This window comes from Rhinopithecus bieti, unplaced genomic scaffold, assembly GCF_001698545.2.
Source record: "Rhinopithecus bieti isolate Rb0 unplaced genomic scaffold, ASM169854v2 scaffold_3062, whole genome shotgun sequence".
NCBI lineage: Eukaryota > Metazoa > Chordata > Mammalia > Primates > Cercopithecidae > Rhinopithecus > Rhinopithecus bieti.
This window is the reverse complement of record NW_016804432.1, coordinates 5776480-5791574: the sequence shown is the minus strand read 5'-3', so window position 1 is coordinate 5791574 and position 15095 is coordinate 5776480. Positions and strand designations below refer to the sequence as shown.

General features: G+C 36.1%; 1 protein-coding gene across 1 annotated transcript in view; it reads right to left on the bottom strand.

The window, feature by feature from the left end:
• The window catches only part of ATF2 (activating transcription factor 2), a 93802-nt gene that overhangs the window by 52204 nt on the left and 26503 nt on the right, over window positions 1–15095 (bottom strand). The window contains 2 exon segments of the mRNA XM_017868322.1: window positions 2624–2693; window positions 9546–9620. Coding sequence (XP_017723811.1) covers window positions 2624–2693; window positions 9546–9577 — 102 coding nt within the window. The 5' untranslated portion in view covers window positions 9578–9620.

Here is a 15095-nt window from a genome sequence, read left to right as displayed (position 1 = left end):
ATCATAGGATATGTCTTTTTTTCTATCTCCTCTGACCTCATCTCTTGATCTTCTCTCTGTTCATCATTATATGCTCCAGCCACAGTAGTTGTGTTTTTGTTCTTAAACACACCATACACATTCCCTCCCTAGGGCCTTTACATTTGCTGCTCCTTTAGTCTAGAAACATACAAAGTGTGTGCTCCTGCATTTTCTTCGGGTCTTTGTTCAAATGTCACCTTAGCAGAGGCACATTCCCTGGTTAACCAATCTAAAATAGCATTAACCCTGATTAACTCCTATGTATACCTGGCTATACATCATTAAATATCATGTAAATCAAAATTACAGTGAGATACCACAACACCCTCACCAGAATGACTAAAACTTAAGAGACTAACCAAAACAATCTTGAAAAAGGAAGACTAAATTAGAGAATTTACCTTAACTGACTGGAACACTAACCGTAAAGCTAGAGTAATCAAAATGGTGTGGTACTGGCATAAAAGTTGACAGAATGATGAATGGAACAGAATATAAATCCCAGAAACAGACCCATACTTACACAATCATTTGATTTTCATTAAAGGAGTCAAAGCAGTTTAATGAGGAAAGAAAAATCTTTTCAGGAAATTATGCTGGGATATCTAAACTCATATTTTTAAAAAGTTAGCTTCAACTGGCTAGGCACGGTGGCTCACGCCTGTAATCCTAGCACTTTGGGAGGCCGAGGCAGGGGCATCACCTGAGATCAGGAGTTTGAGACCAGCCTGACCAACATGAAGAAACTCCATCTCTACTAAAAATACAAAATTAGCCAGGCGTGGTGGCACATGCCTGTAAACCAAGCTACTTGGGAGGCTGAGGCAGAAGAATTGCTTGAACCCAGGAGGTGGAGGTTGTGGTGAGCTGAGATCGTGCCATTGCACTCTAGCCTGGGTAACAAGAGCGAAATTCCATCTCAAAAAAAAAAAAAAAAAAAAATTAGCTTCAACCCCTATCTCACACCATACACAAAAATTAATTCAAGATTAAAGAGAAATCTAAATGAAACAGAAAGCTTTTAGAGGAAAACAAAGGAGAATACCTTCATAACCTAAAGGCAAGCAAAAATTTATCAGACAAGTCACAGAAAGCAACAACCGTAAGAGGAAAAATATTAACACATTAGGATTCATTAAAATTAGAAACATCTGTTCATCAAAATATATTATTATGAAAATTAAGATGCAAACCACAGAAAAAGCAATCTCTGACACAGGACTTACCAGTCTTATATATCCAGAATATATATAAAGACTTACCAGTCTTTATATATCCAGGATATATAAAGAACTCCCACAACTCAATAATAAAAAGACAACCCAATTTTTTAAAATGAGTAAAAGATTTACAAAGATACTTCACAAAATGAAAGGGATACAAATGGTCAACAAACACATGAAAAAAGCAGCCTGGCAATTTCCTAAAAAGTCAAACATATACCTATCAGATAATCCCATCATTATACTCCCATGTATTCTTCCAAGAGAAATGAAAGCATGTGTCCATAAAAAGACTTGTACACAAGTATTCACATCAACTTTATTAATAACTGAAAAAACCAGTATCTATCAGTAGATGAACAGATAAATTGTGAGATAATGAAATATTATATCTCAATGAAAAGGAATTAACTACTGGTAACATAACATAGAGAAATATTAAATTATGTGGAGTGAAAAAATGTACTGTATGATTCCATTTATATAAAATTCTGGAAAATGCAAACAAATCTACAGTACCAGAAGGTAGACCAGTAATTGATAAAGGTAGGTGGGATAAGAGGAATTATAAATAGGCATGAGGAAACTTTTGGGGTGATGTATATGTTCACTATCCTGATTGTGCTGATGGTTTTATGAGTATGTATGTGTTAAAATTTATCAAATGGTACATTTTTAAGTATATACAGTTTATTGTAGGTCATTATATTTCAATTTAAAATATCAACTAAGAAAACAAATGAGAAGAAATAATGCTTACTTACAATTTATGGTCTGTATATTTAAGTACTTTGCAACTTCGCTACACATTACATTTATTCTTTAATTCTTCCTTAGCGTCTATAGTTATTTTAAGGTAAGTATAATAGGAATAGATTAATAATTTAGTGGCTTGTTAAAAAAATATTACTTTCTGAAACTGCTGCCATATGCCCAATATTAAAGATGTTAGGCTTAACAACATTAATGCATTAGTGATACTCTAAGAAGTAAATACCAGTTAATTTCATAAAAGTTTAGTAAGTAAAATAATTCTCATATAATATAGATCTAATTTCTAATTAGGCAGTTTATCAATAATTTTCAACCAATAACAGTCAAATTATACTTTCATATCTTGGACTTTTGGGTAGGGTTTCCACCTTTCCATTACAAGATATAATGTCCCCCCCCCACTCCATATTAGATTATACTTTCTAAAACTCAGTTGCACTATTGAAGAAAAAGAAGAATTTCTTCCCAAAAGTTTTCCGGGTTTTTTTCATCCTAACTCCAAAATTTTACAGAATACTGCAAGAAAATGCTTTTAGTGATAACGTATCATCCATGTTTTAGTAAGTGGAAATATACAAAATAATTTAGAGTAATTTATATATTACCTGGCCACATCCAGGCGCAGTGCATAGAAAGGGTTTGTCATCACTCATATTCCACAGGTCCTTGTATTGCCTATAATCAATCAGAAAACACTTTAGAGTACATATTTTAAAATAAAGAATAATTTAAAATACAAATCTCAAGATTTTTCATTAAGCGTATTTTCTATTTTAATGCAAAATAAAACACTTTTCTGACATTTTAATTCTATTTCACTTTCTTATTATGAGAGTAGACAAAATACATGTAACATGTAGATTTTGCACTATAGGAAAAAGGGTAGGAACACTGCTCTGCCAGGCTAACTCTTTTCTGCTCAGCAATGTAAAAGTACTTACGGTGAAACGAACAAATTTCATTTATTCAACAAAATTAAATGAGCAAATACTATGCATTCTTCCAAGGATCATACTGTACTGTTATGAAAATAATGTGGCAAAATTTCTATATCCAGTCCTAAATTCTAGTGGATATTTTTATCTATTGGCTAAACATTTCTACCTAAATATGCCACCAAAACATCAATATGTCTAAAACCAAACTCTTAAATCCCTTCTTAAATTTACACCTTTTCCTATATTGGAAACACTAGAGAAGACTCACAGAAATTCAAAAATAAAAGAGAAATGGATTCTAGCCTCAGGGAATCTCTCCTCCCAGTAAAGGAGATAAGGTAGTAATTAATATAACAAAATATGTATCTCTAACTCTGATCTCTTTCTAAATCCTAGATTTCCAACCTTTTGTTAGTGGTATACTGAGTCCAAGTTCAAAAGTCTTGTCAATATTTTATGCTGTTTTCTTGTAATATATCAAAAATTTTGTCAAAGATTTGACATATATCATTTTTAGGAAACCCACGCTGGTTCGCAATAGTTGCTGCTTCATGTTTAAAGCATGTACGCAATGATCACTGAGAATAGAAATGGTTTCCAGGAAGTCACCATTATTAATCTCATACACAAAATTTGTGAAATGTGCGAACAAAATTTTTATTGCTTTATCCAAAATGTTTATTGCTATAATTGTCAAATAGCCTACGGACAACTTGATATCACACTGGTGGGTGCAAGGATGACACTTGGGGAAACACTGTCTAGACTTCTGGCTTCTAGTCTAACACAAAAAGAACTTGAAAGTCATCACTCCTATCCTCATAAAGAGAAATAAGCTAAACCAACAGAAAATCATCAACTCTTCTTACATCCATCAGAGAAATGAGGTCAAAGGGCAAATTGCTGCCCTGAAAAGTTGAGACTGAGGCAGATACTGAGAATCACAGTTTACTAGTAGCAAATGCCTGCTGCTGGTGCCAGTACCAGGCAGAGCCAAAAAGCAGAGACAAGCCATTTTCTTGTACCCTGTAAAATTTTTGACCTACACAATCTGTGAGCATTATAAGCTATTTTACAACTAAATTTGGAACATCTCCTCATATCTGTGATATATCTAAATAACATATTATCCTTCTAATGCTTCTTAAATGTTCACAAACTAAGGAGTACTGGTATATAAATTTTTAAGTAACAGCAAAGTATTCTAACAAGATTGGTTGTAATTGACCACTAGTAAAACTTACTAAATAAGTGAGCACAGTATGGCCCTGAATTTCTCAAACAGGATACTCTACACTCTTAAAAATTTAGGTTCCCAAAGAACATTTTTGTTTATGTACTATCAATACTGACCACATCAGAAATTAAAACCGAGAAATTCTAAAAATATTAATTTATGAATCTATTTAAAAATAACAATGAACTCACTGTATGTTAACACATTTTAAAAAACCATATATTTTCAAAACAAAAAATTCAGTGAGAAAGGCATTCTTTCCCATTTTTTGCAAATCTTTAACATCTGGTTCAACACAGTAATACAGCTGAATTCTCTTATGTGCTTCTGATATTCAACCTGTTGTGATATCATCATGTATCCTCTAGAAAATGGCATCAAATCCTTGTGAGATGAGAATTTTAAAAGGCAAATATTTTAGTATTATTATAAAATGTTTTAACTTCACAGACCCCTCTCACATTATGAGAATTCCTGGTACAGGCATACCTCATTTTATTGTGCTTAGCTTTACTGCACTGTGCAGATGCTAGTCTTAAAAATACACTTAAATCTCAGGGAGAAAGCAGATGCTGCAGATTTTTTCAGATATTCCTTATCAGATTAAGAAAGCTTCCTCCAATTTCTAGTTTCCTAAGAGTTTTAATGATGAGTCGACATTGAGTTTTATCCAATGCTTTTTCTGCATCTATTCAGATACTATTTTTTTCTCTTGTTTTAATGTGGTATATCACACTGAATGTTTAATTGACAAACCAACCAGAATTTCTTAAATAAATCCTCCCTTTTGCTAGTATTTTAAGATGTTTACATCTATGTCGTGAAAAATAACTTTGCCAGGTGTCTAGGTTGCAGTGGCTTTATAAGAAGAGTTGGGTCGTGTTAATTCTTTTCTACTCTCTAGAAAAATCTGCGTAAGATAGGTACTAATTCTTCCTTAAATGTTGGAATAATTCACCAGTGAAGCTATCTGAGCCTGAAGCTTTCTCTTCTGGGTGGTTTTAAATAATGAATTCAGTATCTTTAAATAGATATAAACCAAAATTATTTTATCAGTTTTGTTCGTCAGCCAGGTGCAGTGGCTCATGCCTGTAATCCCAGCACTCCGACAGGCTGAGGCAGGTGGATCACTTAAGGTCAGAAGTTTGAGACAAGCCTAGCCAACATGGCAAAACCCTGTCTCTACCAAAAATTCAAAAAGTAGCTCGGTGTGGTGGCACGCACCTGTAGTCCCAGCTACTTGGGAGAGGCTGAGGCATGAGAATCACTTGAACCTGGGGAGGTGGACGTTGCAGTGAGCTGAGGCTGCACCACTGCACTCCAGCTTGGGCAACAGAGTGAGATTCTCTGTCTTAAACAAAAACAAACAAACAAACAAAAATTCCCGGTAGCTTTTGTGTATGTGTGGAAACTGAAAAATTTAACAAAATGCAAAAGACAATGAATAAACAAGGCAGTCATGAAGAATCGTAACTAAGCTAGAGGACTTTTATTATCAGACATCATGACCCATTATAAAATTACAATAATTAAGACACTGTGGTATCAGTCCAATGATAAACATATAAAGAAATAGAAAAGAAAGGAGTACAGAAATAGAACCACACATAAGGTTACCTGATTTGTACAAATGCTCAACTGCAGTTAAGTGGGAAAAGGATAGTCTTTTCAATAATTGGTTCTAGAAATTTTATATAGCAAGAGTACTTGACTCAACCAATAATAATTATGTAATATTCCCCTGACAACAGCAGTTTATCAGTGCTTCAGATCAATGTTTCCCAAAGCGTGGTAGCTATTACAGAAAAAAGATATTTAGCCAAATAAATTTGGGAAATGTTGAATGTGTAGGCTTCATTTTACAGGACTTTTCAGAGCCTTAATGTTATGTCAATTAAGGATTCAAAACTTTAAAAAATGCCCCATGAATTCTATCTCACATTATACCAAAAATTAAGTCACAGCAGATCATAGGCCTAAAAGTGAAAGGCAAAGCATAAGTTTCTAGAAGAAAAATAGGAAAGAATCTTTGGAGTAGGCAAAGGTTAAACAGGATACAAAAGGTCCACAAAAGAAAAGATTGATCAAACAGATGTTACTGTACATAGTGCATTTCATTCTACATAAATTATACCTCAATAAAAGGCAAAAAAGAAGCGAATAGTGTATCTAACCTAATACCAGGAAAAAGACAAAAATTATACAGGTAACTACATTCAGATACAGTGTGTTCCAGGAAACCTTACAGAAGCTTTGAGAAGGACACATACTATAAAAAACAATTAAAAATAAAAGAATATGTACAGTCATCCCTCTGTATCCATGAGTTTTACATCCATGGATTCAATCAATCTTGGACCAAAAATATGTGGGAAAAAACTGCATCTGTACTAAACACGTACAGACTTTTTTTCTTGTCGTTATTACTTAAACAATATAGTATAACAACTATTCACATAGCATATGCATTGTATTAGGTATAAAGTAACCTAGAGATGATTTCAAGTATACGGGAGGAGGTGCATAGGTGATATGCAAATACTACACCATTTTATATAAGAAACTGGAGCATCCTCAGATTTTGGTATCTTCAGGAGGTCCTGGATTCAATCACCCACAGATATTGAGGAACAACTGTATACCTAAAAAAATGATTGTCACAGGACTCTAAGTAGAGGTGGAGTAAGAGATTGAAAGAAAGCCTGGCACACAGCAAACCAGTAAGGACTTGACAGACAAGTCACGCAACTCAACAACTAAGAAAATGCCCTTATCTGAAAACTGGTAAAAAAAAAGAAAAAAAAAAAGAAAAAAGATCACTGTGTTTAATCTGCCTTTTGTGCATAAAATGTATTTCCAGTAACCAAAGAGTTGATGAAGGAAAAGTCCTTTATAGAATTTCAACAAGTGCAGAAGAATAAAACAATTAGAAAATTGTCACTTTAGCTGGGTGCAGTGGCTCATGACTATAATCCCAGCACTTTGGTAGGCTGAGGTGGGAGGCTGAGGTGGGAGGATGGCTTGAGCCCAGGAGTTCAAGACTAGCTTGGAAAAGACGGCGTGACCCCATCTCTGCAAATAATTTAAAACAGTCACTCATGGTAGCATCATGGCGGTGCATGTCTGTAGTCCCAGCTACTCTGGAGGCTGAGGCAGGAGGATCTCTTGAGCCCAGGAGGTCCAGGCTGCAGTAACCTGTGATTGTGCCACTGCAGTCCAGCCTGGGTGACAGAACAAGACCCCGTCTCTTTTTTTTTTTTTTAAAAAGAGACCATCCTGGCTAATACTTTCAAAACCCCGTCTCTACTAACAATACAAAAAAATTAGCCGGGCATGGTGGCAGGCACCTGCAGTCCCAGCTACTAGGGAGGCTGAGGCAGAATGGCGTGAACCTGGAAGGTGGAGCTTGCAGTGAGCCGACAGTGCGTCACTGCACTCCAGTCAAAACGAAAACAAAAGCACTGCCCATTTGGTCGCAAAGGCAGAGCTGTCAAGTTCTCATAATCAAATCTCAGTCCAAATCCCTGTGACCCCCTTCTCAACAACAACAACAACAACAAAGCAGGGCATGGTGGCACCTGCCTGTGGTCCCAGTTACTGAGGAAGGAGGATCCCTTGAACCCAAGAGGTCAAGATTGCAGTAATCAGTGACAAGAGAGAGATACTGTCTCCAAAAAAAAAAAAAAAAAAGAAAGAAAGAAGAAAAAAGAAAGAAGAAAGAACGAATAAGGAGAGGGAGGAGGAAGAGTAGCAACAGGAAGAGCAGGAGGCTAGGAGGAGGGAGGGGGAAGGAAGAAAGAGGGAGGAAAGGAGAGAGAAGAGAGGAAGGAAGGAGGTGGGAGAGAGGAGAGAGGGAGGAAAGAAGAGGGAGGGAGGGAGGGAGAAGAGGGAGGAAAGAAGAAGGGAAGGAGGAAGAAGGGAGGGAGAAGGGGGAGGAGGAGGAAGAAGTAGAAGAGGAAGAACACCACCACTTTAATCCCTAATGAAATAATGGACCCGGGCAACTATCATCAATGTCTGATTTTTAAAACCATTAGGAGAAAAGGTGATAGGAACTTCACAATGGTTGCACCAGGCTGACAGCATCTGAATTCAGATTAGTCTAAAATTAACACCAGAAGTTGTTAAGGGTGGGGGCAGGGAATGTCAAAAGTCAAAAGTGAATCTAATCAAGCCTCCCTAGCTCCAATTACAAGGAAATTCAGGAGACAGGAAAAGAAGTTAAACACCACCACCAGGAGGTAATCATCCAAATCCAATACAGATATTTTCAATTTACAATGGGTTTATTGGGACATAACCCCATCACGAATTGAGCAGTATAGTGACTGTATTACTTTCCCACCATTGTAAAGTCAACTCTAAGATGAATCACTGTAAGTTAGAACAAATGACCTGCTCTCTTCAACAAGTAAATGTCATGGAGATAAAAAGAAGAGCAAAGGAAGAGGGTTACTGTTTTCCATTAGAAGAAATTTAATAAACATACAACCAAATTAAGGATCCTGATTTGAACAAAACAATTGCAAAAAGACATCTCTGAGTCAGGATTACTTTCCTACTTTTAAATTTCAATTTAAAAGTTCTCAATTAATTATCCCTTCCATCAACTTGTTTTCTTTCTAGAAATTATATATAGCAAACATATTTGACTCAACTAATAATTCTGTAACACTGTTTCTTTTTCAAATAGTAGCTTTTTCAAATAATAGTTAACCCTTCACAGCAGTGCTTCCGAAAACATTTCAATGGGGATGTCAATAAACACCACAGAAAAAAAGGTGTGGACAAACAAATCTGGGAAATGCTGAAATATACTTTTTTTTTCTTCTTTCTCTTTCTTTCTTTTCCCTCCCTTCCTCCCTTCCTCCCTCCCTTCCCTCCCTCCCTCCCTCCCCCCCCCCCCTCCCTCCCTCCCTTTCTCTCTCTCTCTCTCTCTCTCTCTCTCTCTCTCTCTCTCTCTTTCTTTCTTTTTGGAGGACTCTTCAGAGTCTTTAACATGCTAATGTAAAATGACTAGGGGAGCACCCAGAGTATGGCATTTCTGCCATAGCTATTTGCTATTTGAACACTTTTTCACAGAACATCCCATGGACTGATAGAACTCATTTTAGAGGAAATCAAAACCTTAAAATATGTTTATGTCTGTCACAGCTAAGTGTATTTAGATGTTTTAATCTGATTATTTAAAACACAATAGGAGTATCAGCTAAACTACATACTAAATAAGTGACTTGTTTTCTATGGGAAAAAAAACCACCACAAATACTTATCTAACAGAAACAACCTATAAAGATTTTTATAACCCAAAATGTAAAAAATGGCTAAAAATACCAAATATTGCACACATACCTGGCAGAATTCACATGTAACTTGAATTTCATAAGTTGAATAACTTATCACATTCTTTTTCTCATGGCAAGAATACTGAAAAACAAAGTGGTTTCACACTGTTAAAATAGTTCTGAAACACTTCTTGAAACACAGTAGAAAATAAAGTGCTCAAATTACTCTCTGTAACACTACTGTCACCCCAAAACTAGTCACTATCAAGAACTTTTATAATAGAGTACTGCTCTTGAAATATCAACACACCTACACAAATATCCTAAACATAGGTATTAATATATCCAGCTCCACCAAAGGGAGTAAAAGAGGAAGAAACATTTAATTCAGTCCTTTGGGCTGTGGTTGAAGGACAGCCATTAAAAGAGTAAAAAAATCCTTACTTTGAACACTGATGAGAATGATGCAACCTAGTAATTCCATATTTCTCTTCAGAAAGCTTTTAATTTTAAAAAATGTACTTATTGGTATTCAGCTTCTCAGCCTAATTCATCAAAATGTATCTGTCCCACAATGTAGTTGATCTATATAAACAGCTCCCATTTGTATCAGCTTAAGGACAAGTACAGTATACTGAAACTACTCAGGTTAATGACCCATTTTTAAAACTCCACCAATGGCTTCACCTTATAGTCACTGAAACCTCATCCAGTGGTAAATAAGAGTAACTATGTGGTTATTCAAATAAGCTAATGGTGCATAGAGGAAATTTGCATATTTCATAATTCTATTCATAAATGAAGTTTCAAAAATGTCATGCTCAGAAAAATTTGGTAATTCTTGTGGGGAAATGTGTAACTAGCCAAAGTTCAGTGTCCTGGAGTAAAGGTCGATCTGGTATAGGAAATAAGAAGAAGAGAGAAAGTTTCTTCCCTTGTCCTATGCAAAAATTTTTTCTGAGAGGGTTCCATTTCTTCATTCACATTCAACTTTACCACGCTGTCTGCGAGGAGAGGAAAAAGAACACTAGAAAAATCCAAGGAAATCTATAGTAGTCATGCTTCTGTCATTACAAGTAGAATATGAGCTTCATGAGCGCAAGGAACTTATCTTTGGGTTAACACCTACAATAGCGCCTAGCTCAGTTTAGTATAAGGAATATTTAAACATCAACTATACAGAGACACAAAGATGAAGAAAATTCTCCTTGCATTTGATAAACTTTTAGTACAGAAGAAAAAGGAATATGGAAGTACAATGCCAATTAATTTGGTAGGAATAAGAGTTAAAAATACTATGACAGTAGAGAGGAAGTGGAAGGATCAATCTGATAGCTGTAGAAAAACTTTCAGAGGGAGTTAGACCTTGGTACCCTTCTCCTTAATCTTTTCTACTCTCCACTATACTATTCCCCTCCTCTACAAAACAAGTTTCTTACCTACACAGCAGCCTACTTCTTAACCAACAAATAAAAACTCCATTCCCTTATTACCATTTTCTAATACCTAAGAGAGCTATAAATATTAACAGTTCAAGCACCCTGAGACAGAAACGATAACAATTCTGGGAGGCTTAAATGCTATCTCTTTGTTAATCTAACTGAATCTAAAGCCTATAAATCCAGGCTCATCTCCCTTTTACTGCAGTGTTGCAAATATGCTCATAACACAAGCCTGGAAGGGAGGTTTTGTTGAGCTACAGATTGTTGGAGAAGTCAATGACTGCACATAGAGAATTGTTAATATATCATATCACTCTCTGGCAAGTATCTACAATCTATACAGTTGGTAGGACAATCAACTGTCATGAAAAGCACCCAGGAAAGTTCTAGGTAAAATTTTTTAGAAGTCGGCTCTTTGATTTCTCTTAACTCTTCTTCTAACATTTATCTTCCTTGCTCCTGAGTTTCCATTTGGTACTTGGCATGAGTACTTCCTGCTAGATGCTGGGGATGTACTGGTAAATCAAGATAGTTACCTGTCTTCATGGAGTTTCCAAGATAGTGATGGGGCTTACATTAACTAATCAAGCATCCAACTCAGAGCTCCTTTTCTTACAACCTCAAATTAAGAATCAAAACTATCACTGAATGCCATAATACAAATCTGATTATCCACTTAGTAAATCCTACAGACTCAACCTTTTAGGTATACTTTGAGAGATAAAAATTTAGCTATCATTCATATCTAATCTGACTTCCTTCTAAGTGCTACTTCCAATACACCATGGCCCATTTAACAGTATCAGACTGCCTGCCATCCTCTGAAAGTCACCCTCAGTTTGCATATTATTTTAGCTCTCCCTAAAATATACCCTCCCAAATGAATGTTTGCCTTCTTTGATATTATACTGTCAAGGCCCATTTCAATTAACACTTCCTTTGTGATACCTTCCCCATAATCCAGATTGAAAATTTCTCCCATGAACAATGTTGTTTATGCTTTGCTTACAGCATCCACATTATGTTCTGTAATGTCATCTATTATATAATCTGTGCTTCTCCCACCCCATTCTACTGCCTACTACTTCTTGAAGAAACATAACATAGCCAAAGGAATATGAGCTTCTGAGTCAGAATTGGCTCCAAAACCTGGTTTTGCCACTCGTAAGTTATAAAATATTGTGCAAGGTTCTAAACAATTTCGTGCTTCAGTTTCCCCAACTACAATACAAGGGTAGTATCACCTACCTCACAGTTGTTGTAAGCATTTTAAAATAGTATATGTAAAGTATATAGCACAATGCTCGGCACATGAGTACTGGATAAAATGGCAGTTGCAGTTCTATTATTTCTACTGTTATTAAAATTATAAGGCTGTCTCTATTCATCATTCTATCTGCACAGTATCTTACTTGCTAAAGCAGGCACAGAGTGATTGTTAAATTGTTAAAAGAAATTATATCAGCTGGGTACATTCTAAAAAATTAAAAAAAAAACTAATTTGTAAAATGTGTAAGTCCACATTTACTTCACATGGAAGTAATAACTCTGCATCTTGGAGAGGCTACCAACTTCTATGCTCCAAGGTTTTAAAGAAATACATGGTCAGGCGCAGTGGCTCACGCCTGTAATGCCAGCACTCTGGGAGGCCGAGGCGGGAGAATCACCTGAGGTCAGGAGTTCGAGATCAGCCTGGCTAACGTGGTGAAAGCCCTTCTCTACTAAAAATACAAAAATTAGTCGGGTGTGGTGATTCATGCCTGTAAATCCCAGCTACTCGGGAGGCTAAGGCAGGAGAACTGCTTGAACCCGGGAGGCGGAGGTTGCAGTGAGACGATCACGCCACTGCACTGCAGCCTGGGCAACAGAGTGAGACTCCATCTCAAAAAAAAAAGAAAAAGAAAAAAGAAAAAAGAAATAGATTACATTAAATACCATTACCCTTTTAATCAGGGAAAGTGTAAACAGATGATTTTTATTAAAGAGACCAGTAAATTTGGGTAAACTAAAGTTCAAATATTATGAAGAATCTAAAACATGACTTTCCTATTTCTCAGCAAATTGTAAATATTCCATTCCAATTCTTCAATACTGGTGAAGACACCTTAAGTAAATTGCTGAAATATACTCACTCGTGAACATAAAGTAAAATGAAGGTTAAAGCAAAAGGCCCAAAAAGTTAAGCTAAAATTAAAGTGCCATACCAACGTGTGTAAAAAGCAAAATAATAAAACTCCCTCTTTAAGAAAAAAATAACAAAATACATCAGGAATACATTTAAGTAACAAATAATCTTTAATTTCATAGAGGTAACTATGAAGCAGTCACTGCATAGATACACATAAGAAAAAGTGTCTTCATTCCAGAATGTTTAAAATAACTTGTGGGTTAAAAAAAAATCAGCTAGGCGAAAATGCCAAAGATTAAAAGTCCCAAATCAGACTGCATCTTAGATATACTCTTCTTTTAGTAATAACTTGGTTCAAAGTGACAATGGCATTCTTAAGCGAATAAAGAGATTTTCTTGAAAACTACTGATACTACAACAACGGATGAATCTCAAAATAATTATGCCAAGTGAAAGGAGACAGTCAAATAAATCATACTGTACGATTCCATTTATATAAAATTCTAGAAAATGAAAACCACAGCGACAGAAAGCAGATCACTGGTTGCCGAGGGACAGGAGTAGAAGGAGTGGGAGGGAAGGATCACAAAGGGGCATGAGAAAACTTCTGAGGGTGACAAATTTATCATCTTGATTGTGGTGATGGTTTTTTGGTTGTATACGTATAAGTCAAAACGTATCAAGTTGTATACTTTGAATACGTATAATTTATTATAAGTCAATTATACCTCAAAAGCTATTTTAAAAGGATATCTTGAACTGTTTTAAAATATATAAATCCTCCCCAAGGTGCAATGGCTCACACCTGTAATGATAGCACTTTGGGGTGCTGAGGCAGAAGGATCAGAGACCAGGAGTTCAAGACCACCCTGGGGAACATAAGGCTCTGTCTCTATTAAAACAAAAAAAAAAAAAGAAAAAAAGAAAAAAAGCAACTTGAAAATTAGCTAGGCATGGTGGTACGTGCCTGTAGTCCTAGCTACTCAGGAGGCTGAGGCAGGAGAATCCCTTGAGCCTAAGATTTTGAGACTGCAGTGAAGTATGCTCTTGCCACTACACTCCAGCCTGAGGGATAGAGCAAGACCCTATCTCAGGAAAAACAAAACAAAACACACACACACACACCACACACACACACACACACACACACAAAAAATATCTCCTTAATAAAATATGAACTTCAAGGCTTGTGAAATAACTTTCCTGCCACAGTTGCATGAAATCAAAGACCAGGGCTAATGACCATTTGACCATTCATAAATGGTATCTGTTAATTACTTAAGTCAGTGAAACTCATTCTAGCTTTTTTCCCTCCTCCTATCCCACCCTGGGCTGGATTCTTCATTTCACATCCTATAAAAACGCAGCATAATTTCCAGGTTTGAAATGGCAACTTTCTGACTCCTACTGTGCAGGGGCTTAATAAAGTGCCCCCGGCACTTTATCCAAATTAAATACAACATGAAGTTAGCTGGGACTACAGGAGGCCGCCACCACGCCCAGCTAATCTTTTTGTATTTTTAGTAGAGAAGGGGATTCACCGTGTTAGCCAGGAAGGTCTCCATCTCCTGACCTCGTGATCCGCCTGCCTCACCTCCCAAAGTGCTGGGATTACAGGCGTGAGCCACCACGCCCGGCCCCTATAAACATGTTTTTCAAATGTGATTCTACAAAAATCTTAACATGTATGCTATCTACTTGTGTTACTTCAGAAAAAAATAAATATTCCTCCATACAAACTATTTTCTCAAACTTCAAAAGACAAATATGACCAAAAACAGCTCTGGGGTAAAGAGCACTAACAACTGCTGCCAAGATGAGAGGAAGAGATGGAACAGAAAAATAGGGAAGAGTAAATCGCTGAAAATTCTAAAAAAGAAAAAAAAAATCTACAAAATATATTGAGGTAACAGGCAGTTATTTTAATATAGACATAAGAGGATCCTATGAACTGAGAATACTTGCTTGATGTTCTGCTGCAGAACTTAGATCAGTGCAAACAATGAAGGCTTCCTCTTTCCAGTTTTTTTTTTTTTTTTTTTTTTTG